The 22,290-nt window shown below is 41.9% G+C and overlaps 1 protein-coding gene across 7 annotated transcripts in view; it reads right to left on the minus strand.

Moving 5' to 3' along the window:
* Positions 1-22,290, minus strand: part of CHID1 (chitinase domain containing 1) — a 330,760-nt gene that overhangs the window by 63,336 nt on the left and 245,134 nt on the right. For 3 of the 7 annotated variants that reach the window (XM_073347175.2, XM_073347177.2, XM_073347176.2), the window contains one exon: positions 20,519-20,794. The exons of 2 other annotated variants lie outside the window; for them this stretch is intronic. In XM_073347175.2, coding sequence (XP_073203276.1) covers positions 20,696-20,794 — 99 coding nt within the window. In that variant the 3' untranslated portion in view covers positions 20,519-20,695. Of the gene's footprint in view, positions 1-20,518; positions 20,795-22,290 lie in introns of those variants that run through there. 2 more of the 7 variants (XM_073347173.2, XM_073347172.2) reach the window with 1 other exon arrangement.

The following is a 22,290-nucleotide window of genomic DNA, read 5'->3' on the forward strand; positions in this document are numbered from 1 at the left end:
AGGAAAGATGAAGTGGATAAAAAGGATGGCATAGTGGGCAGGGAAGTAGACTGACATGGGGAAGTGTGGATGAGAGAGATAAGAGTAAGTTGTGATGTGAAGAGAAGAAAGGGGGCAGTTGTGAAGAGAAGTGACTGGGTGAGTAAAGGAAGTGGTCAATGAGGATTAGCACAGTGAGAGAGGAAATGGAGAGGGAAAACAGCAAGATTTGACACCTGGGGCAGATCTGTGCAGAACAGTGAAAATGGAGAGTGAGAGATGGGGTGGGTGCATGAGGGAAGGTTGCAGTCAGGATAGACAGACCAGAAAATGGATGATGGAAGGCAAGGGTGTAATCAGGGGGATGGAAATGTGAGAGGGTTAACTTGGAAAGGAGGGAAAGAGAAACCCAATTCTCAACACTGCTCTTTCCCCTCCCCCTGCCCCACACCATTTTTTTCAAGCTTTCAGTAAATTCAGAGATGGTGGGTTCTCTCAGGTTTGACACAGACACGCTCCCCCAATCCACACAATGCTCAGCACTGTGGTATCCAAACATCTATTATTTATATCCACACAACGTCAAGGGTAGTGATGTGCTCTGGAAGGTGCCCTGGTTTTCTAGAACTGCAGCCCATGGCAACTAATCCCTTAGACACAGCCAGCATCTCACAATGGGCAGACACACAACTTGCCTGCAGCAGCAACTGCAGAATGTGACAGGCAATGTCTGGAGAAAGGCAAGCAGTCTCAAACAATGTCTAGGATTTAAAGACTCTGCACTACAATATTGCTCATTTGTTCTTCCCTGCACTCTGCTTTCATCCTGTTCCCACAGCTCTCCTGCCCCCTCTCTAACCTGAGAGTGAAATCCCCGGTTACTCCTCTTCCTAGACAGCTCAAGCTCATGGCTGTTTAGATCCAGAGATGTGGAAATGGTTACCAAAGAGTGAGGGGAACAAAAGGTTTCCTCCTCTTAGTTTCTACAAACCTTTAATACTTCCCCAGCCAGACACAGCATTCACGGCCAATGGAATGTGACCCTGGGAACAATGGACGGACTTGTGTGTAAGTTAAGTGTGAGGGGAAAAATTCTGGGCTCCAAGACATTTGAAAAAAATTCAGTGCACCACAGACTCAGAGTTTAAGGTCAGTAGGGACCATGTGATCATCTACTTACGAGGACAGGCTGAGGGAACTGGGGTTATTTAGTCTGCAGAAGAGAAGAGTGAGGGGAGATTTGATAGCAGCCTTCAACTACCTGAAGTGGGGTTCCAAAGAGGACGGAGCTCAACTGTTCTCAGTGGTGGTAGGTGACAGAACAAGGAGCAATAGTCTCAAGTTGCAGTGGGGGAGGTCTAGGTTGGATACTAGAAAACACTATTTCACGAGGAGGGCGGTGAAGCACTGGAATGGGTTACCTAGGGAGGTGCTGTAATCTCCATCCTTAGAGGTTTTTAAGGCCCAGCTTGACAAAGCCTTGGCTGGGATGATTTAGTTGGTGTTTGTCCTGCTTTGAGCAGGGGATTGGACTAGATGACCTCCTGAGGTATCTTCAAACCCTAATATTCTATGATTCTATACTCTGACCTCTTACATCGCAGACCACAAAACCTCACCCACCCAGTCTGTAATAGACCCATAACCTTTGCTGAGTTACTGAAGTTCTCATGCTTTAAATACTTCAAATTACAGAGAATTCATCATTTTCACTAGTTTAAACCTGCAACTGACCCAGGCCCCATGCTGCGGAAGAAGGTGACCTCGGGGAAAATTACTTCCCTGACCCTACATATGGTGATCAAGTTCGACCCTGGGAATGTTGGCAAGACCCATCAGGTAAATACCCGGTCAAGAATTCTCTATAGTAACTCAGAGCCCTCCCCATCTAGTGTCCCATCAGGCAATGTGTCACCAGGTCACAGACATACATGGAGCATAGATGTCCTGTAGGCTAAAAAAGTTGATCACCAGGAACATAAATGCTATTACAGAGCACCTAAGAACATTTGGTCAACGTGATCTATTATTGACTAGCTGAATGCCCCAGCGCCATGTTTACAAGAAGAGCTATGCAAACTAGAATACTGGATGATATTCTCATTGTAATTGCTAATGGTGCAAGGTTATTTCATTTTCATGCAGTGAGATCTCCCTTAAAATTAAAAGTTTCCCTATGTGTTTAAGAGCACATTAATGGCGAACTGAAAAGTTAAACTGAAAATAGAGATAATCCCCATAAATATGTGCACAATTCCCCAGTAACTTAGCTATCAGAGGCACTCTGCATAGTGGTTAATTGTCTTTTAAAAATATTAATTGATCTCCTCCTGTAAAATATTGTGGTTTTCTGGTTCACTTGATAGCATCTCAGAATGCTGTATGTTGTGACCACATCAACACTATGGGTAGATAGGGCTGGTATTATTGATGTCAGAGAATATTGTAATGCTGGAATGTTTAAGTGAATCAGAAAGTGCCAGAGGATCTTACAGAGCAGGGTGGGGTGAATAGTTTTTAAAAGGCAAGTTAAAATTCATCTTCATGCTGAACGGGGTTATTGTGGGCACACATCTCTAGGCTTGACTCAATTATTATTTTATCTTTGCATTCACCTTTAATATCTCCATGCAGCAATGTTTGTTTATTTTAAAGTATGAGCAAGTTCTCTGTTCAGGTAAGAGAGTTGCTCATCTCCACCCTACAACTCCTCTGGGTCTCCATAAAATTGATCTGGGGTCAACACTAATATGAAGAGAGACCTCATGGGGTGAAGGTCTGAATAAACAGACACGCCCAGGAGGAATCCAAGCACCAGTACAAAAGCTGTCCCAAAGAAACCACGCCAACAGGTAAGGTTGTACAGAAGTTTCAGTTATGTTTTAAATGCAGTTTTTGAAGCAGAGAAGAAGCTGATTCCCCAGGAGAATTGCAGAGCTACAATGCCTACACATATTTAAAAATTATCATTTGGGGATTTAAATCCAATTTTATATTTGTATTAATCCACTGAGCTGCCAGCCCAATCGCAAATTGCCACTGCTCGCTCTCTTTCTCTCTCTAACAATAGAGAGCTTATTAAACATTAAGGTTTTAATCGTAAGTACTTGGGTATGACTGAAAAAAATCCTAAAAAGTACACAGAAGAAACATTTTCTAACTACCAAAAAAAATATCTTCCAGGGAGAGATTAGATAAAGGCAAACATCCCTGGACTAGTAGGAAGGCTATATCATAAATCCATTTACGTTAAAAGAAGCCACTATGTTTCTTTAGGTCACATCCTCCCCTGTCTAGACACAGACTGGCCAGTGTCCTGCTTCTGAAGGACAAAAACTCATATTCCTCCCTTCCTTGAAATACCAACTTTGCAACTGGAAAGAGGTTCACTGTAGGATTCACAGTGCACTGACAATTCTGATGGGAGCTGTTGAATAGGGAAATTGATAGAGATTGATGCCTGGCATGAAGTACAAGGCACATCAGCAGGTCTGATGCTTATTCAACCCTTCCCCTTATTGCACAGTGCTAGAGATCACCTGAGATATTCTACAGTTCAAAAGCAAAGAGACAAAAATACAGATTTTTTTTTTTTTAAACACAAACCTGGCCCATTGGTGAGATTTCCTGAAAAGTCTTTTTTCCACCTAACAAAACAAACAAACCACCCCACCCCAAGTAGCTATATCCATTATTTTTCATTCTGTTTTTCTAGCTGTTTCATTTCAGATGTACCAAAACGCTGAACTAACTGGGGAAACAACACCGGGATGAAATGTTTTAGCTGCTCTTATTGTTACCTGTTGTTGACATTTGATCCAACATTAAACAACAATGGGTCAGATGGCCACATAGCTTCCAGGACAAGATCCCTTTTCTTTCCTTGCAATAGTTCTGTGAAAAGGGGGTAGAGTTTATGCTACACAGATCCTGAAAGTCTGGCTGGCCCCCAAGATCAACAGCTCTGAAATCCACACAACAGGCCTTGTGACTCCAAATGACCTCCCATGCCCGACTCCCATTCTTACATTGTTCTCAGTATGAGCTGTGTGCACTCCTCACTGTTCCTGAACTCCTCAGTTCTACTACTTTCCTTGCTCTCCCCGCACCTTGCTCTCCTCAACCCACTCTACATAGGTTCTCAACCCTCTCAAGCAGGAAAAGAATTTAGGGGTCCCCTGGCTGTCTCCCTAATGGAGAACACAGAGGGAGGTCCTGTCCACATCTTTACCAAGTCCCAGGCTACCAGCTGTCCACAATCAACCTCTGCTCAATGCATGCAGTTGGCAGGTTTAAATCCCTACTCCCCTCCTGACAGGGAGAAGGAGCAATATGTTCGTCCACATGTACACTCCTAAACTGGAATTTTCCCTACCAGCACCTAGACTTGTGTAGGCCATCAGAGTAATGGGCAGCTGCCCACCCTTCAACCAGCAGGCAATATTTGGGGGTCACACAGCTTTAAATGAAACAAATAGATGGTTTGGGGTTTTGTCCATACACCCTCAAACTAGGGGTTAACTGGACCTAATGTATCACAGTCTTAGTACAGAGGGAAAACATGGTGAGAGCAATACTTTGAAAGGAACAAGAAGCTCTGCAGAGCTACTGGCATTAGCACTATTGGGAGCCCTAGTGTAGACTGGCCACCAAACACACTTTTAGGCACCTGCTTTGAGAAGGGTTAGACAACACTGTGTGTGCAGCCAGACTGCTCTGTAGCTAACACACAGGTGAAGCTGAACTGCTTTTGCACCAGATACATTTTTCAAAAAATTCCCTAGCATAGGCAGGTCCTATAATGCAAAGGTACAGTGGAGACATGGTTGTTCAGTGGTTTGATTTTGGGATGAACCTCAAATTTACCAGACCTGTGTCACGTATGTGCCTGGTGACTACCCATCGATACAGAGTAAACAGTGGTAATTCCTCATTCATAGAAGACTAACATAACTAACATTTCATAAAAATCAAGTTAAACTACATGTACCGAAGTGGCCAGGAAATAAGGATATGCTAAGGACTAGAAAATATCTAGGGCTTCCAAAAACTAAAAGATGCACTGTGCATTGCAAGGGGTAGACTAGCACTCAGGATCCTACAAGCATTTATTCACTGTAAGATATACCCCTTATTAACAAGGGTTAGAGCATCATCATCACAATATCTCACTATATACAAACCCACACACTAACTGCTTACATGCAAAACTCAACGTTAAGTATAGAAACACGACCAGTTCCTCCATAACACACACATATATGGTGTATGTGCATTTTATTTAAAAGAGGGAATTTCTAGTGCTGCTATTGCCAGCCATTCTACTCAGAGTTTTAAAACATTTTAGTATGCAATTGGTTGTCCCATTATCCCACTCTGTTGGCAGTTCCAATCATTCTGGGTGACAACCTTTCATTGCCACCAGAGAGGCAATACAAATGTAAGTGCCTGGCGTCTGCCTTGCAGAATACTGATTGCTAAATTCAAGGTTTGTTGGGTTTTGTTTTGTTTTTTGTTCTGAGATTTAGAAGGGAATTCTTTGAAACGCAAACACTGACTGTCAAAACTGCCCCAAAGAAGTGATGCAACGATGATAACCAACATACCCTAAAAAACAAAGGAAAACAACAAAAAAGCATTACTCAGAAAGCAGCAGAATCAACAAAAACTTATTATTGCTATGTCACCATATAATGGAGACCTACTCTGAAAAGTGTACGTAAAAATGGCACTTCCTTATACAGCATATCTGCTGTCTGTCTATTCCAAAACATGTCTTTATTTTGTGGGGAAAAAAATACATTTTTACTACTTTTAATTCCTGCTGGCACTGCAAAGCTAGTACAACTATGGGAGAGTGTGCTGGATTCTATTTTGGCTTGAGATTCATCAACAGAACTACTACTAAACTCCAGTTGTATGGCCAAATTTTCCTTTGGTTATGTCTGTTCAAATCCGTTGAAGACAATTTTCTCAGTGTAATGTGGGTGATAGGGTATTTCTTCCCTCCTCCTGGAAACCATCAGTGAATGGCCTAGAGTGTGAGCCTCAATTATCCTTACTTTATGGTTTACAATCATACAATTAACTGACCAATGTTCATGATATGTCAGTTACTCAGCCCTTTTTAAAATCTAGCAACCGTCTTTGACTCTATGACCTCTTGTGGCAGTTAATTCCTCACCCTGATTGCACGGTGTGCAAATAACTATTTCCATTCACACTTTCTAAATTTGCTTGCCATCACTTCCATCGAGCAAGCTTCTTTTATTATATAATATAGAAGGGAGGGACTGATCAGTTGTTATTATATAATTCAGAATTTAAGTATGTTGACTTTGCTCCGTGTTCTCACACCAAAATATACACGGATGCACATTTCATCACAGGGAGATTAGTTTTCAAGTGAATGATTTTAAGAAGATCATCACAAAGTCAACACAGCTCAAAAAGGACCAGATGCTCTCTTCTGCGGTGGGGGGTCTAGTGGATAGGACATGGGACTGGACATCAGGAGACCTGGCTTCTATTCCTGATTCTGATACTGACCTGCTGCATGACCTTGGAAAAGTCACTTCATATTGGTCTGCACTATCCCCTTCATGTCTATTTAGACTGTAAGCTCTTTGGGGCAGGGCCTCTCTCTTATTATATGTTTGCACAATGCTTAACACAATGGGTCCACACCCTCAGTTGGGCAGTTTAGGTGTTATTGCAATACTGCTATTACTCCTACAATGGTGAACACCTATAGCTCTTTGCTATAAAAAAAACCCATTTCACATATATTATGTTTGCACAATGCTTAACACAATGGGTCCACACCCTCAGTTGGGCAGTTTAGGTGTTATTGCAATACTGCTATTACTCCTACAATGGTGAACACCTATAGCTCTTTGCTATAAAAAAAACCCATTTCACATATATATGATGAATTAGTTAAATATTGTAAGCATTTGAAACTCAAATTACATATTGGTATGAATAGCTGGGCAGGCACTGAATATGTACAACATTCACTCAATGGTAACTTTATTCTCTGCTAAAAAGTTTCACGTGATATAATCATAGAATCATAGAATATCAGGGTTGGAAGGGACCCCAGAAGGTCATCTAGTCCAACCCCCTGCTCAAAGCAGGACCAATTCCCAGTTAAATCATCCCAGCCAGGGCTTTGTCAAGCCTGACCTGAAAAACCTCTAAGGAAGGAGATTCTACCACCTCCCTAGGTAACGCATTCCAGTGTTTCACCACCCTCTTAGTGAAAAAGTTTTTCCTAATATCCAATCTAAACCTCCCCCACTGCAACTTGAGACCATTACTCCTCGTTCTGTCATCTGCTACCATTGAGAACAGTCTAGAGCCATCCTCTTTGGAACCCCCTTTCAGGTAGTTGAAAGCAGCTATCAAATCCCCCCTCATTCTTCTCTTCTGCAGGCTAAACAATCCCAGCTCCCTCAGCCTCTCCTCATAACTCATGTGTTCCAGTCCCCTAATCATTTTTGTTGCCCTTCGCTGGACTCTCTCCAATTTATCCACATCCTTCTTGAAGTGTGGGGCCCAAAACTGGACACAGTACTCCAGATGAGGCCTCACCAATGTCGAATAGAGGGGAACGATCACGTCCCTCGATCTGCTCGCTATGCCCCTACTTATACATCCCAAAATGCCATTGGCCTTCTTGGCAACAAGGGTACACTGCTGACTCATATCCAGCTTCTCGTCCACTGTCACCCCTAGGTCCTTTTCCGCAGAACTGCTGCCTAGCCATTCGGTCCCTAGTCTGTAGCTGTGCATTGGGTTCTTCCGTCCTAAATGCAGGACCCTGCACTTATCCTTATTGAACCTCATCAGATTCCTTTTGGCCCAATCTTCCAATTGGTCTAGGTCCTTCTGTATCCTATCCCTCCCCTCCAGCGTATCTACCAGTTTAGTATCATCCGCAAATTTGCTGAGAGTGCAATCCACACCATCCTCCACATCATTTATGAAGATATTGAATAAAACCGGCCCCAGGACCGACCCTTGGGGCACTCCACTTGATACCGGCTGCCAACTAGACATGGAGCCATTGATCACTACCCATTGAGCCCGACAATCTAGCCAGCTTTCTACCCACCTTATAGTGCATTCATCCAGCCCATACTTCCTTAACTTGCTGACAAGAATACTATGGGAGACCGTGTCAAAAGCTTTGCTAAAGTCAAGAAACAATACATCCACTGCTTTCCCTTCATCCACAGAACCAGTAATCTCATCATAAAAGGCGATTAGATTAGTCAGGCATGACCTTCCCTTGGTGAATCCATGCTGGCTGTTCCTGATCACTTTCCTCTCATGCAAGTGCTTCAGGATTGATTCTTTGAGGACCTGCTCCATGATTTTTCCAGGGACTGAGGTGAGGCTGACTGGCCTGTAGTTCCCAGGATCTTCCTTCTTCCCTTTTTTAAAGATTGGCACTACATTAGCCTTTTTCCAGTCATCCGGGACTTCCCCGGTTCGCCACGAGTTTTCAAAGATAATGGCCAGTGGCTCTGCAATCACAGCCGCCAATTCCTTCAGCACTCTCGGATGCAACTCGTCTGGCCCCATGGACTTGTGCACGTCCAGCTTTTCTAAATAGTCCCTAACCACCTCTATCTCCACAGAGGGCTGGCCATCTCTTCCGCATTTTGTGATGCCCAGCGCAGCAGTCTGGGAGCTGACCTTGTTAGTGAAAACAGAGGCAAAAAAAGCATTGAGTACATTAGCTTTTTCCACATCCTCTGTCACTAGGTTGCCTCCCTCATTCAGTAAGGGGCCCACACATTCCTTGGCTTTCTTCTTGTTGCCAACATACCTGAAGAAACCCTTCTTGTTACTCTTGACATCTCTGGCTAGCTGCAGCTCCAGGTGCGATTTGGCCCTCCTGATAACATTCCTACATGCCCGAGCAATATTTTTATACTCTTCCCTGGTCATATGTCCAACCTTCCACTTCTTGTAAGCTTCTTTTTTATGTTTAAGATCCGCTAGGATTTCACCATTAATCAGAATCATAATCAGAATATTCTTTTTATTTCTCACAAAGCTATTGGCCAGAAGCACCACGTCATCCTATTCCTTGGTGCTGGAAAGGAGAGGTTCAACAATGCAGGAGAAAACTGTAGGGAATTTAAAGGATTTATCTTTCTCACCACAGAAGTCATATCTCAAACCAAACACCAAAGAGGAAGTTGAGAGGACAGCATGAAGGGAGATAAGAATAAGGTGTGACACGGTCTCACTCGGTGAAAGTGACACTCGGTGTTTTGAAGAGTTCATTCCCATAGTAAAAAAAGACACCATAAAGGAAGAGAGAAAGTACTTCACATTATGGATTCTATCACTCTTAAGAACATAAGAATGGCCATACTGGGTCAGACCAACGGTCCACCCAGCCCAGTATCCTGTCTACCGACAGTGGCCAATGCCAGGTGCCCCAGAGGGAATGAACATAACAGGTAATGATCTAGTGATCTCTCTCCTGTCATCCACCTCCACCCTCTGACAAACAGAGGCTAGGGACACCATTCCTTACCCATCCTGGCTAATAGCCATCAATGGACTTAACCTCCATGAATTTATCCAGTTCTCTTTTAAACCCTGTTATAGTCCTAGTCTTCACAATCTCCTCGGGCAAGGAATTCTACAGGTTGACTGTGCGCTGAGTGAAGAACTTCCTTTTATTTGTTTTAAACCTGCTACCCATCTTGAAGTCTCAGCTTCCACAATGGGTGAGCCCCAGCAACAGAAAAATCGATACACATGTACATGCATAGTGTATCCTCTGGCTACAATCTGTTCTGAAGAGCTAGCAAAGGAGAGAAATGGACAGAATACCTGCCCTAACTTCTTACAGGTTTCTATCTTAGGCCAGCATACAACAACAAAGCCGTAAGAGGCTGCATTTGCATTAGACAAATTAATACCTTCAACATAGCATGAGCCAACAACAGTGCAGCTGCAGTAATACTAACCTATTAGTGTAGACAGGACTTGGGCATTATTACTGCAGTATCATGAAAATCTGCTCAGAGCCGGGAGTTCTGTCTACACCAGCATTTGCCCTATTGCTACTTCAATACAGCATTGCTTGGTGATAGCTGTTATAATCCAGGTATTAATTTGTCTAGTGTATACAACGTGAGGGAGTGCATTTACTGATGCATTCCTCTTCACATAGTTGCAGACATGTATTCCATTCAGGGTTGCGCACATCCAGTGCACTGAAGCTAGAGAACTTTGCTTAGCAGTGACCATCGGGGAGGTGCTCAGTTCCAAATCCCCCACTCAGTTCCTTCTCAACACTTGTGGCTTGAGTCGGAGCGTACAGCATGGTGTCCACCTCATGTTCATTACCACAGTGTTTCTGTGGTATTTTTCCTTTAAAAAGTTCGCTTAGTAGTACTTTAAGTGTTAGTTTGATGTAGTGTAGTTATTAGAGCGTAGGCCAGGGTAATGCCTTCTCCGGGTTTCAAACATTGTCCATTGTGTGGGGTTGCTATACCAACTAGTGACCCCCCACCACCACTCAATGTTTATCATGCCTTAGTGAAAGGACACACTAAGGAAAGGTGCTCTATTTGCAAGCTCTTTATGAAGAGAACACAGGTGGCAAGGGACTTGTGTTTAAGTAGCACCTTATGGAACAGGCCATGAGGCCTGCATTGGTGTCTGGGACCTCTGCAGATCATCAGACCCTCCAGAGAATACTTGAGCCAGTATGGACTGGGGTGTACATCTACACTAAGATTCTTCGCCTAAGAGGAAGAGAGATCATTCCCCTTCCTATAGTCCCCCAAGGAAGAGATAACCCATAAACTAGACTGGACTGCCCCTGTCATAAATATAAAGGGAAGGGTAAACCCCTTTAAAATCTCTCCTGGCCAGAGGAAAACTCCTCTCACCTGTAAAGGGTTAAGAAGCTAAAGGTAACCTCGCTGGCACCTGACCAAAATAACCAATGAGGAGACAAGATACTTTCAAAAGCTGGGAGGAGGGAGAGAAACAAAGGGTCTGTGTGTCTGTCTATAGTCTGTCTTTGTCGGGGATAGACCAGGAATGGAGTCTTAGAACTTTTAGTAAGTAATCTAGCTAGGTATGTGTTAGATTATGATTTCTTTAAATGGCTGAGAAAAGAATTGTGCTGAATAGAATAACTATTTCTGTCTGTGTATCTTTTTTGTAACTTAAGGTTTTGCCTAGAGGGATTCTCTATGTTTTGAATCTAATTACCCTGTAAGGTATCTACCATCCTGATTTTACAGAGGGGATTTCTTTACTTCTATTTACTTCTATTTCTATTAAAAGTCTTCTTGTAAGAAAACTGAATGCTTTTTCATTGTTCTCAGATCCAAGAGTTTGGGTCTGTGGTAACCTATGCAAATTGGTGAGGCTTTTTATCCAACATTTCCCAGGAAAGGGGGGGTGCAAGTGTTGGGAGGATTGTTCATTGTTCTTAAGATCCAAGGGTCTGGGTCTGTAGTCACCTAGGCAAATTGGTGAGGCTTTTTACCAAACCTTGTCCAGGAAGTGGGGTGCAAGGTTTTGGGAAGTATTTGGGGGGAAAGACGTTTCCAAACAGCTCTTCCCTAGTAACCAGTATTTGTTTGGTGGTGGTAGCGGCCAATCCAAGGACAAAGGGTGGAATATTTTGTATCTTGGGGAAGTTTTGACCTAAGCTGGTAAAGATAAGCTTAGGAGGTTTTCATGCAGGTCCCCACATCTGTACCCTAGCGTTCAGAGTGGGGGAGGAACCTTGACAGCCCCAGAGCGTGGAGAGATTCCTCCTCCATGTCTAGGAGGGTGCAGATTAGCATTGAGTCTTCCTGTATGCAGGACAGAACCAGGTCATTAACCCACTCGCTGGTACCAAGGCATGATCAATAAGACTCCGTACTGTTGACTCTGCCTAGGGGCATCTGTTGAGTCCAGTACCGATGACAGTGATGTTGGCAACAACAGTCTCCACACTATCGATATACCAGGCAGCAGTGGACTAGTCAAGCCTTTCTGCTCCATTCATTCAAGAGCATTGGACTGTGGTTACCTTGTCTTTGATGTCACTGATGGCCCTGTACCACTGACGACTGACTTACCAGTGTCGACACCATCATCTACACCACCTCATACTCAAGGCCCTGGGTTTCAGTTGGCTTCCTGTTCAGTAATGAGGGGACTGCCGGCGCAGATACTAACTTCAGTACTGACGACAATTCCGGCGCAGACCACATCTGCGGGTCTGGTATCAACTTCATCTTCAGCACTGATACCCACTTCAGTACTGTAAGCAAGTCTGATGCCTTCAACTGTTCCATAGTGGTGCTGATGAGCACGTGTTGGACTGTGGATGATTCAGGCCATTTGTTAATTCCACCTGGTGTGGCTCCTCTTCTACCACCAAACTACTTGGAAGAATCTTCAGGATACCGTGCAAAGATGTCTCCCTCTCCCTTCACCTTCCTGGTACTGTTTTTGGAGCTAGTTGAGGCCACCTGGAGATCAACCATCGCTACCAGGATGGGTACTGCTCCCATAGTAGGGACAAAGATTCCTGACCCAGCTCCTGCTGGTCACCAGTGCTGCACCTCTACCCACAACAACTTCCTTGAAATCCCTGGGAGGCTCCTTAGTCTCTGAGATCCCCATTGTCTGCTCATTCCTGAGTCAGATCACCTGTTCTTCTGGTTGTGCCTGCGCCACCTGTGGGGGAGGGCCTTCCTCTGACCTCATGCAACCTCTACCCTTGATGAGGTCAGATATATTCCCCAAAGAGGTTCCACTTCCCCCTTCTTCCTCTTTACCAGATGCTGCTGTGGTTCCTCAGTCTTCATTTCCAGTACTGGAGGATTTAAAATCATATCATGGCCTCCTGAGACAAATGGCATTGTTAATGGGTATTCAAGCTGAATTTGTTCTGGAGAACACCCATGAGTTAGTGGACATTCTTCAATCCTCAGCCTCCAAGAGTCTCTTTCCCCCGCCATAAATGAAGCAATACTGGAGCTTGCAAAATCTCTGTGGAATACCCTAGAGTCTAGAACACCCACAACTAAACGTACTCACAAGAGATGTTATGTCCCCATGCAGAGTTTCTAGTTTTTTCCTCTCACATCCACTGCTCAATTCCTTGGTTGTGACAGCAGCAAATGAGTGTGAACAGCAGGGGAGGTATAAATCTACGCCTAAGGACAAGGAGTCTAAAAGGTTATACTGGGGGAGAGGGGAAATTTATTCAACCTCCTCACTACAAATGAGCTGAAAGTCATTGAACAAAACTGTAAACCCTGCATATGATGGAAACAACTTCAAGCCACAGGGTGCTGCCACACCCCCAGTACCTCTAGTTCCCGCACTCCTGGTATCATTAGGTGGGTAAGACTGCAAAATGGTGAATAGCTCCAGGTGGCCAGTAGAGAACTTTTTCTTTTAATAAGGTGTCAGATGCCTCTATTCCAAATCCTTTAAATATAGATTCCTGCTAAGGAATGCAAGAGAAATTTACACATGGATCTTTCCATAATTATTAGAAACCCTAGAAAGTACACAAATGTCTTTCAATCATAATAGCCATTTGACATTTTGTGATCACAAAAACATTGCTCTGTTACGGAAATACACCATTGTTAGCAGTAAAATGTTTTTTCTGTGCATTAATACACTCTAGCACACCCCATCTAATATCTCACACACGTGCAATAATTTCCTCTGACATCAAGTATACACATCAGATCTTTCCTCTTTAATACTTGCAACAAGCATAACGATGCTATTTTAGTCATGTAACATACCTCTCATATCCCAACATTGTCTCCCTCCACCTCCTCCTCAGTTGCAATATACATTTTCTTCCCATTTTATGTGTATAACAAATCTCCACTTTCATTAAAACGCTTGATGCATGTGCATAAGGGGAAGTCAGACAGTCTGTTAAAACTTACTGCACATTCTCTCTTTGTATCACAATCCCTGGATCTAAAACAAATAATACTAAGGGTATAGTTCAGTCCTTGGGGTTTTTAAATTGTTAATAACCTTCTTAAATTGTTCTCTCAAGGTATGAGATTAGTCAATCTCCTCTGTGGAGCTGCAGCCTTGTATTCAGCTACAATCTCTGAATTGTTTTAAATGTAGTAAGAAGGAATTAAATGGAATTTGAAACCCTGGCACATTGCTTAAAAATGAAAGTCCATAAAAAACAATTCCAAACCAATAGCAAAAGTCATTTAATTCCAATAAAAAGTTTTGAGTTAAAAAGTGAAAGCAGCATGAAAAGGACTGATATAATAGATGACCATTTAGTGTTATTTTAAAGAGGTAATTGAATAAAATGCTTTGTTACATTAACTTAAGCTAATGATACCAGCAGGTTACCGAGTTCTTTGGGGAAAAAAAAGTCTTTGCTCTTGGGCTGTATCTATACTAGAACTGCAACTGCAATTGCAACATCCTAGAGAACCCATTACGCACAGTGTGTCCAAACAGAAGTGTTTGCAGTGGGGCACAGGAGCGGACACCACTGAGGTGTTTGCATTTGCCAGCCTTGTCTACACTGACTTTTCTGAAAATCTCCAGCTGGTGCATCTCCTGTTCTGGGGCTAGCACTAGTGCACGCTGGCCAGGGCGCCTTAACCTCTGTAGAGTCCAATCCTGCTCACAGCAGGACCTGATAACAGTGTAGTAACACCACCAGTGTCTGGTCTACAGTATTGCTCCCACCATCACGACAGAAATGGCTGGAAATAGACAGAAAAAAGGTCAGCGTAGATGTAGCTGCTCTGAGCAAGGCTAACCTGGAGTACTGTATCCAGTTCTGGGCAAATTGGAGAAAATCAAAATGTGGGTCCTTGGGTTGCTAAAGTTTGAGAACCGCTGGTCTAGATAATACTTAGTCCTGCCCTGAGTGCAGCGGACTGCACTAGAAGACCTCTCAAGCTCCCTTCCAGTCTATGATTCTATAACCCATCGTTACATCCACCACCATACCACTGCAGTGACAGGTGGGACAGGAAAAGCAAACATTGCAGAGGCAGTGGTACAATCGCTCCTTCCAGCGTAATCCCACAATGCTCCGAAATACTTGAACAGCACAGCATAGCGGCACTCTGACTACCAAACCACTCAGCTACTGACTGCATGCAGACCCGAGAGAACCAGAAGTATTGCACGGATTGTCCTGACTTTGTCAATATTCCAGTACCCAACCAGAGGACACAAAGGTATAATAAAAATGAAATTTTAATAAGATTTCCTTAAAACTTCTGAACCCTTCTGTCCCACAAGGATTCACCCCACCCCAAAAAAAATCAAAGGATCAAATCACTGGTTAGATGAGGACAGAGATTCAGCCCCCAATACTTTGCTGTACATTGCAGAGACTGCCAGTTTATTACCTCAGCAGTATCTCCTACACAATTAATTCAGCTCTACAGCAAGGCTCATCTCCCCCATTAACTGCAAGTATATCCACTTATCTCACAATGATGCCCTGCACCCCTCAGAATCCTTTGCTCAGCAATATACCTGACTCAAGGCCACACGGCATTAGGTGGGGCACAGGAGGTCCCTGGGGCGTATGGAAGGGCATGCGCTACTCCCATCTCTACATCATGAGAAATACAAGAGAAAAAAAATCCATTAATGCAACTGCAAACAAACAAAACCGCACAAGAAATTCAAAATAAAAAATGACAAATGTATTGAGTAATAGTGAAAAAGTACAGATTCAAGCTTACCTCCTTGAGCAGAATGGATGGCAGTGCTCACTACAGTGCCTCTAAGTTTCCAGATCCAAAGAAGCTGCTGGTGAAGATGCCACAGTATCTGGCAGGGCAAGAATATAGCCCCAGACTTTTATAACGTGTACACAGATCTTTGCACAAGGCAGAGTATTTGAAGCAGCCAACCCAAACAAAAAAATCACAAACGGGTACAAGCAGACAACACACCACGGATATCAGGTACCTGCGCCCAACAACTGTACTGACGTAACTCATGTCTGCTTGGTGTGGTGCTCTGTCCCCCTCTAGTGGCGGTTAGATCAGCCAGAGATCGATAAGCCTTGGCTAACAGAGGTGTGATTTTTAGCTCAGGCAGCAGAAGCTCATAAATTAAGCTCAAGAGGTCCCAAGTTTGATCCCAGTTGCCAACAACTGGGGTCTAACGCCATTACACTTAGAATGACAGAATAGGTGCAACAACCCACATATTTTCCATTGTGTTCACCAGAGATAGTGTGGCTAGCATGTAGACACACTATTCTGCAATTATTTCCATTTCTTTAATACCAAAGAGCTTTGCGTAAACAAAATCAGAAGAGTTAATCATCTAGGGCATCAATACTCTGAAAACGGTATTAACATTTTCACATGAGCTCAAGTGCCTCTCTCTTCAAGAGAGATATGGGTAGGTAAAACCCTGGAAATGTGGCCTACAAGGCTTAGAGAGCTGAGCATTCTTATGCAGAGATGCTGTTTTAAAAATTAATTCTGTATTCTGTGTTCCTACACAAAACAATTGCTAAGTCTTACCATGATTGTGTCCTTCCTTTAACTGAGCACATTGACTGGATCAAAATTTGGACATCCCAGTACCATGTGTAGGTAACTGACCAGTTGATTCCTGGTTCTCTTGCAGATACTGAGATTTGTATCCAGGTACAACACTGATGCCTATGTTTGAATTTGAATATTTCTCATCAATGTGTTAAACCACTATTGTTAGTTTCACACAAGTTTTGATGACAAGGGTCAATCATCTTTCAGGGATAAGCCTGCAGGTCATCAAGTTTCAAAGAATTCATTAGCAGGGATTTTGCTCTTGATGGAAAGACGACAGCTGGCCAAAAGATATTCTTTCATGAATTCTGCACCAGCAGCAAGCGTTCCTTGGGGCAGAAGTAAAAAATTTTTTTTTTTTTAAAAGAAAATGCTAAGACAAAGATACAAGTGCTAAGACAAAGGTACAAGTGCACGAGGGGAAATTGCCTTGGAGATATTTAGGTTCCAATGTAAATGTAGTGGTTCTTGAAATTTGCTTCCAGCCAATTCCTCAAAAATGTAATCACCAGACCAAATAAAAAAAAGGTTCAGTACATTTTAATAAAAGCTGGTGCTTACACGTGAGAAAGCGCAGAACACAGGGATTCTAGATGCTGGAAAGTCAGTACAGGTTTATTCCACCCATCGCTTTTACTAAGATCTGTTTGATTCACTATCAAAATATTGCACATATTTTTCTATTAAAGACATAGTTTATTTTCGTTTTACTTGCACCCAAGTACATATTAAAATATATCCTGAAAAACCAAGGGATTGATTGGCAAAGACTGACACAACACAGTTCATTGGTTTGAACATAACACTTACCTTCCATACATATTTTTGTAAAGTAACTTTTTGTAAAGTTATAGTCATAATAAGACATTCAAGTGTCTACTTGTAGCACTTAGGTTTAGGTTAAGTAGGTGGGATTGAATATTCTATTTACCCCCTGGTCACTTTCTGCATAAAAGCGTTAACTGAACACTGCTTCTTTTTTTCTATTGAAGAAACAATTGACATACAGGTGATAGCTGTTCCAACACAGCCAATCTTGAAATGCCAGTAGATTGCCACTCACTGAGACACAGAGATGCACACTTACATAAATGTTTCTGCCGATAGGTTACACAAGGCCCAATTTTGGCTTTGATGGCAATCATCTTTGCTTCACAACGATATCAGAAATTGTTGAAGAACTGTTATGTTGATGACTCAATGAAATAATTAAACTTGGGGTAGTCCAAAAATTGACTCGATAAAGAGAGAGGCTATAAAATATTTAGGCTGCGATCAGTCTCTTAAGCTGCAGGAGAAGTGGAACGCAGCCATATTGCGCTGCTCTTTTGTTTGACTGAAGGCAAAAACAATTGCACTGTATACTAATCAGAATTGTAATCTCTAATGACAAGACACTCCCCAAAGTCCTAAGGAAATAACCAGAAGAGATTGTAGTTAAGCTTCCAATGAACAGTCATTATAGACAGATACAAAAAAAGGCTGACAGCCCACAATACAAACTGCAAAAGCTATTCTCTATCATCATACAAACCCTAAAAAAAGATAATGACATTTCATTAAGTCTTGTTTAAATTTGAAGAGTGGTTCGAAGGTTTTTCTCCTCCCATCACCCTTCGCTTCACATTGTCCCCTTCCCCCCTCCCAACTTTCTTACCTGAAGAATGGCCACTTCACCTTGTAGTGCAACAGATGTTACTTATTTTAATGGGAACAAAGGATTTCTAAATTGGGTCAACCACTGATTCTATAGGTCCAATATCCCTGCCCCCACAAAGCATACGTAGCCAATACATGCTTCCAAGAAGGAAGAACCATCTATGCCCCCACAGAGCAAATAGTGTTTAATTCTATACATGTGGAGGAGGAAATCCCTCAGCCACATTAGGAGTCAGTTTACTTGTTGCCTTTAAAATAAAAAGCAAACATTCATTCATTCAACTATACTGCATGGGGGTAAATTTTAGTACTGAAAAGACGTTCATATTAATGAAAGATTGTACCTTTGCCTCCTTCTTCTGGTGTATTATTTATAAAACACCATAAATGTGCAAGGCACCTTAGAGATAAAAGGCAACATCTGTGGCCTGAAGCACTTACACTATGCATAGTTCTAACTACAAAGTGCACTTCTCTTCTGGTGTTTATTTGTCAAGATATAAGCAGGGTTAGTTTGATCTTTCTGTCAGGGAGAGGCGTTCATTCCATCTGCAAGGAAGGGGAGGACAGTTCATCGAAACATGCAGCTCAGCTGGAAGACAGATGTGACACTTGAGCTTCACAGCAAACAAACAAGGAATATAAAAGAAGGCAATGAAAAGAATGTGGGAAGAAAAAAATATATACATTGACCATTGCCATGAGTGGAGCTGAAATATTGTTTACTTCCCCATCCTCCAATTTTGAAAGTTCTAGCTAACTAGCCTAAAAATATCCGTGCATCTCACAACCTGTTACAATTTTTATTTATCATTTGAGTGCTGCAACAAAACAGCTTTGTAATCCCTTTGAAAGGAGGGAAAGAGTGGAATTAAATTCATTTGCTATTCTAGATCCTATTGCCAATATTACTTTAAATTGCTTTTGACTGAACCAGAAAGTTCAGGTTAACTGAACAAGAGGATTCAAAAAGCAAATTACCTCGGTACTAATGGCAAGGAAGAAAGATCCCTGATTAGTAAACCCTGTTGGATTCTTTACAGTGTGAAGAGTTGAGAGATGCCAGAACTAAATCAGAGAGGTGAAAATCAATAGGGTTTTAATCAGTGGTGGATTACAGTGGGATTTATTTCCTTGAAACCAGCAGGAGTAGATAAATCCCACACTGAGATTAATTACTAGCAAGGAAGGTGATGGGGAAGTAGAGCAGTTATCTTCGTGAGAGCTATGAGTGGCAAGAAGAACATCAGTGGATCTATAGGGATCTCTACAGACGATCAATATTCCCCCTTCAAATTCTCAGCACTCCCTTTTTAGCTTCTTACAAGGCATCTCACATTAGTGCATGTTTTATTAAATACGCAGGACTTGTGAAACTTGTAAGTGTGAATCACTATCTTGGAAGGGGAAGGGGTTAAATAAAAAAGATCAATTTTTATGTCTTTTAAGAAGGTTAGGTGGTCAAGTATTATAGCAAAAGCAGTCGCAATGAACGGACAGATCATATTTTAAGAGGTCCCCTCTGCAGGCATCCCAAAGCACAAACAAGTTGGATTAATGATTTACAGCCTTATTTTGAAAGGGGTTGAGCGCCCACTGAAGTCAATGGGGGACACAGAGGTGCATCTTTGAAAATCACATCATGAGTGCTTAGCCATTTAATTTTATTCACTTCCCAAGTGCATTTTTAAGGCCTTTGGTGCTAGAAGTTAGGATTTCCTCAAATTAAGGACTAATGCAAAACACGTTACTACAAAGTGACCCATCCAGCAGGTTAAGGATAAGACAGCAGTCAGACAACCCTCTGGTGAACAACATGTAACTTTAGAACCAAGTCCAGAATAAAAAAATACCATGGTTTTGAGCTACTTAAGGGATTTGCTAAATACAGAAAACAAACAGAACAAAGTGCTGTTAGTCAGTGTTTGATTCTCTACCAGCCTGGCAGAAATGTATTAATTTTTTCCCCTTCAGTTTTATGCCTACCTTGCCATTACATAAAGACCAATACCTGTTTCCAAATGAGTTCTTGTACAAAATCTGAGACACTACATTCGCCATGCACAAACCAGACAGGTAGGTCCATTCACTTACTTCTCCGATTACCAATGATAGATGAGACATCTACATCTTAAATATGGGTCACAAGGATTAAACTGTCGGTGTTATTTCCTTCTAGGAGATAATCCATGAAAACTATGAGAAGTCTAGTGTTCCCTTGATGGTGGTCTATTTTAATGACTGTATAAAGCAAAAGGTTAGAGGCACAACTTTTGCTTCAGTGCATTTTCTCAAACACAACCATGTATTGCAAGCTGTACAGTAATTCAGAACAGGTTCTTTATTGGGAACATACAAATTCCATACAGATTTCATATAAATTACAAAAAAAAAAAAAATCATCTTCCCAGAAATACCTCACTTAATTGAATGTGCAGTCTCTGTGAAGCAAATGAAGTCTCTCCAATTAGTCTGCAATTTTAAAGCAGATCATAAAAATAATCCAAGCCTTGTCCCAGCTCCCAGATGGCTATTCCAGTCCCCAGTTCCTTTGCAAGTTCTAAGCGCAATTGGATGGACTACGAAAAGGATAGAGAAAATATTCAGTTTTTGCTGAATACAAACATTAGGAACTGCATACAGCCCTCTCTTTTTAGCACTAGATACAATGCATAACAAATTTTTTTGTTTAATTATTTCTTAGGCCCAGATGCCTGGAGACTATAGTTTCAAGTATTCACTGGTCAATAAGTGCAGAGTCAGTTTAGTCCTACCAGTTAGGGCATTTTTTAATGCATCAGCCTAGTATATGCTGACTAACTGGACATACAGAACAGCCTTGAAGTAAACAATATTCTGAACTATGCACTGAAGTATTTTTATTTGGGCTATCACTTACACAGTGTACTGCAATGCACACTTCAAAAACTGTGTCACCAGGAATTTCAACTCTCCCAGAAGTCTTAAACCAATTAACACAACTTGCCACGTAGCAAATATTCTGTGTTTACAGAATGTCATCTCCAACCCAAGGCCATTCTTTTCATCTTTCAGGGCAAACTCACACAGAAAATTACATCTTAAAGGGATACTGTCAGGCTAGTATTTAAGAAAAAAATTATAACAAAAACCCAAACCAAACAAAAAACAACAACAACAACAAAAGATTCCTTATCTATGTTATAACCACAATTTTACATTATTACAAATGAAAGAATTTTAGCAATTTTATGTTTGGTATTTCTCTCAGCCTGGACAAATCAAGATAGTATTTTTCTAGTCCACTTTCAGATTCTCTTGCACTAGTGCAATGCTGCAAAGTTTGAACTGCAAACACTACAGGAAAGTGTTTAAAACTTGTTCTCATTGGAATTGGAAAAATCAGGAATATATCAGTTTGTCTTGGGGTTTGTGGCTGTTTTTTACAAAATCTGAATGAGTCAAAATTTGAGCGGACAAGATACCTATCACTACCCAATTAAGATGAAGATGAAGAAACTGGGTTGTGAGGGGGGAAGCTAAAAGACAATTTGGTGTCACTAGCCGATTTAACTGCTTTTATATGAGTGATTTTTCAGCTTTGCTTCAGTGTAGAAATCTCTCTAAACCTTTCATTACAGCCTGTTAAAAATGGAAGGAAAATTCTATTTACACGTGTATAAATACACCAATTGCCACAGTACAGCATCTACTATTCAAAGATGAAAGAATACTCGAAAGAATTCTCCAAAAAAATTAGAGGAATTATGTTCAAAACCCAGATGGAGTCTACCAATAGTGCAATAAAAGCATTCTGCAAGACCCAGGAAAATGTAGCAGGACAACTTCCAGTGCAATCTGTCTTTGCTAAGGTGCAGCTACCCTGGGGTTTACAGCACTTCCCCCCGTGGCTCAACCAGTACTAGCAAGGAAAAATTTAACACAGTGATAAACACTTTCACATCCTGTCTACATTAGGGCCAATGGTGGGAAACGTGCTCATGAGGCTGAAAGGAATATTCCTCTTCCACTTATATAATGCGGGCTTCTGATGCATTCATAATGGTTGAGAAACTTACAATTTGGCACTCTCTTT

Source organism: Lepidochelys kempii, chromosome 6 (assembly GCF_965140285.1).
Source record: "Lepidochelys kempii isolate rLepKem1 chromosome 6, rLepKem1.hap1, whole genome shotgun sequence".
Lineage (NCBI taxonomy): Eukaryota > Metazoa > Chordata > Testudines > Cheloniidae > Lepidochelys > Lepidochelys kempii.